At 34.9% G+C, this 3,636-nt stretch overlaps 1 protein-coding gene across 1 annotated transcript in view; it reads left to right on the top strand.

The window, feature by feature from the left end:
* Window positions 1–2,692: 2,692 nt before the first annotated feature.
* LOC148940531 (uncharacterized) overlaps window positions 2,693–3,636 on the top strand; it is a 22,294-nt gene continuing 21,350 nt past the window's right edge. Inside the window, exon 1 of the mRNA XM_089105010.1 lies at window positions 2,693–3,016. Within this exon, the coding sequence (XP_088961136.1) occupies window positions 2,693–3,016 (324 nt within the window). The remainder of the gene's footprint in view (window positions 3,017–3,636) is intronic.

The following is a 3,636-nucleotide window of genomic DNA, read 5'->3' as shown; positions in this document are numbered from 1 at the left end:
CACATCCAATCAAAATTTTTAGACAGCCTTTTTTTTTTCAGCGTAGTTTATTTCCTGATAGAAAATATATTTTTGACGAGGACACTCCCCACAACCCTCAGGGCAAGAGTTTTAAGTTATGCCCTGGGGGCATTTAAGGTTTTTATGGAAGGTGTTGTCGAAGAAACTTCAAAAAAGGCTCATTCGATTGGAAATTCAAAAGGGCTAGTGCACTGTTTTATAGTCGAACGGGATTGGAGGGCAACTTGCCCCCCCCCCCCCCGCCCCTCAATTCCCCAAACACATTCAATCAAACTTTTGAGATAGCCATTTGATCCTCATAGCTGATTTTCAGATAGAAAATACGTTTTTGAGGAGGAACCTCTCCCAAAACCCTCAAGGCAAGGGTTTTAAGGTATACCCTGGGGCATTTAAGGTTTTTATAGAAGGCGGTGTCGTAGAAACTTCAAAAAAGGCTCATTTGATTGGAAATTCAAAGGGCTAGTGCCCTTTTTAACAGTCAAAAGTGATTTGAGGGCAAATAACCCTCCTCTCACGCCCACCTTTTCCCCAAACACATTCAATCAAAATTTTGAGACAACCATTTTATTAAACGTAGTTTTAAGTTCTGGAAATTAGGTCTTTGAGGATGACAACTCCCCCACAGCCCTCAGGGCAAGGGTTGTAATTTAAGGATGCTCCGAATCCTTCTTATTTTAATCTTATGGAAGGGATGCTCGAATAAACTTTAGAGAGGGCTCATTTGATTGGAAATTGAAAATTCTTGTTCACTTTTTATGAGTCAAAAGAGATTGGAGGGCAACTAGCCCCCCCCCCCTCCTCCACTCTCTAAACGCATCAAATAAAAATTTTGAGATAGACATTTTGCTAAAATAGTTCAAAGTTCCGATAACAAAAAACTCCGGTGTCGACACAGCCAACCAAGGCCCGGGGGTAGTCGTTGTAAGTTATGCCCTGGGGCACATAAACAATCAAACAATCATTAAATAAACAATCAATGCAAACAAACATACAGTAGATATTAATGTAAATTAATAAATAAATTTAGTTGTTTAAATTAATTTTCTTGTGTTACTAAGTTTTAGACAATAGAAAACTAAAGGTCATAAAGGCAATAAGGTTTCGATGTTGTATTGTTATTATTAGTAATAACCTGTCTTGCCGTAAAACTGCCAATTAAAAGGATAGGGTGGGGTTGTCACTAATTCACCTATGTATTCTGAAAATGATGTTTATAAAATGAGTTACAAGAGCATGGACAGTCAAATAAAGGTTGTTGAGAACAATTTACTCATTTTAAATCATAAGTCTGAAAAAAATTTCGCTTTGATAAGTTAAAACTGGCCCTTGCTGAACAGGTAGTGCCCAATGAACAGCAGTTAAGCATAATAGACACGTAACATAACATAATCAAAGCAGTAGAGTTGACCTTTTGAATTTGCATAGGCCCCCGTACCAAACAGGTTTTTCTGGTAGGTAAACATTTCTACAGGGACTTTACACCTTTCAAAGAGATTTACGCAATACCGGTCATATGGGTAAACATTTCTACAGGGGCATTACACTCTTTGCCAAGCGAATTGAGCAAGACTAGTCCTCTGGGTAAACATTTCTACAGGGTCATTACACCTTTGCCACCAGATTTACGCAATTTCTAATTCAAGGTATATAGTCTTGTTTTTGCTTTCATCCTATTATTTTTTGTATATATTCAGGTTTCAAATTAGGTTCTTCAACAGTTTTGAATAGTTCATTCAACTTAACACTACTGACATTTTTTGTGAACATTTACTTAGAAAATGGATAATTCTAAGCAATTTCTGGTGAGTAAAATTTTCTCATTATTATAATAAAAAGAAATTGTCTTGTCATTAAGTTAAGGAAGAAATTCTTTCCTTACACTGTGTGGTTACCTCTTTTAAAAAGCTTCCTTCATCATTAAATATTAAATGATTCCTGTATTTCAATTTTAGTAAATATTCAAAAAAGAGAGGCATGTTCACTTTGATTTTGGTTCATTGTATATGAAAAATTAAAATAGAATTTGCATATTAGTCGCTGCAGATATAAAAGGTTGCCCCCCTCCTCAATATCTTGCTCTTTACACTAAAGTTCAAATTTCGTTCGAATCACAAAGGTTGGTCTTCCTTTTTTTCTGTGATTATAAGTACTTCATAATTTAAGTATATAACTTTTAAAAGCTTTGCATATACTTGTCGACTTTTTTTGGGTTTCGATACTATGGAATTGAAGATCCTATGCCCCCCTTTTAATATTTTGAATAAGTAAGAATTGAGCTAGCTAAGTATAGATAGCATTTTAACCTATGTTTGCAAATTTAGGTCTATAGGCTGCGGGGTTAACGATCTAATTAAAAGCCTATAGACTAGAACATTTAATATTTTTTCTAAATAGTAAAAATAGAAAACAATGATTCCTATCCTATGGCTATAGACTACTGATTGTCTAATAAAAACGTTTGATTTCTAAGCCTAATATATTTCTCGTGAAATTTTTACTTTTTGCTTTACTGAAATGAGATAAATGCTTTACTAAACAAAATTATATGGATGATGATACTAACTTTCTTTCTGTAAAAAAAAGGGGGGAAATTATTTTGATACTAATTTTTTCTCTTCTTATTAAGACAAATTATGAAAAATTTGTTGCCCCTCCAGCTGTAAAGATAGCTATGGGTACCGCAAATAGCGAAGAATGTACCCCTCCTCCATCAAAGAAAGCGCGAGATGACGAGGCCGCCCGGTCAGTGTCAGTCCCAATGCAGTCCGGTCAAAAACCGAAAAGACAGTGGGCCACAAGGATGGAGAACCCCGCTATACAAGCTAGCGACATCGATACTGCATCAATGCAAGTTGCAAGGCCAACAGTAATCAGATTTGCTAGTTCGTCGGACCAGCCAGGAGTCTCTATGCAACCTAGCAAGAAATTTGAGTCAGCCTTATCAGATCAAGATAGGGGGGATACTCCTCTTCAAGCCATGCCAGGGACTTCTGATGTACAAGTGCAGCCAGAACTTGTAAATGTATATATATTTGTTTTCCTTTCCGTATTTTTTTTCAAAAATAAGACAAATTTTCTTAGGTGCTTAGCTTTTGATAAGTAATACTTAAAATTTGCTTCTATAATAATAATAATAATCCTATTTAATTTTATTTCATTAACCAAAATTAGCAGTATATAAAGGAATGCTTATAACACATAAATAGCCTATCATGCATTTCTATAAAAAAAAAAACCTTACCTTGTAACTTCTCTTTTAGCCAAGATGCTTTTCTTATGCAAAAATCCAATTATTCCTTTAAACAAACTAACTATATATAAAACAAAAAAAAAACGATTTGCTATTTCACAGTTGGCAAGCACTCTTAAACTGGTATTATTGCGCTAAGCTTTCGCACACATCCGGGCTCTTATCAAAAATGTCCCATCAGTATACCTGGATTTTTTAATCCACTCGAGAAGTATTATTTGAATTTTAAGTGGGGTTCTTGTAACAGGATCCACTTGATAAGTATTATTTGAATTTTAAGTGGGGTTCTTGTAACAGGATGTCAATTTCTGATAAGGTATATTAACATACGAAGAAAGTCCAATTATGTCTTCACAATGATGTCA

Source organism: Artemia sp. Qi Xiang Cuo, chromosome 19 (assembly GCF_049724085.1).
Source record: "Artemia sp. Qi Xiang Cuo chromosome 19, ASM4972408v1, whole genome shotgun sequence".
NCBI classification, from domain to species: Eukaryota; Metazoa; Arthropoda; class Branchiopoda; order Anostraca; family Artemiidae; genus Artemia; species Artemia sp. Qi Xiang Cuo.
The sequence above is the reverse complement of the archived record's forward strand: the minus strand, read 5'-3'. Positions and strand labels throughout refer to the sequence as shown.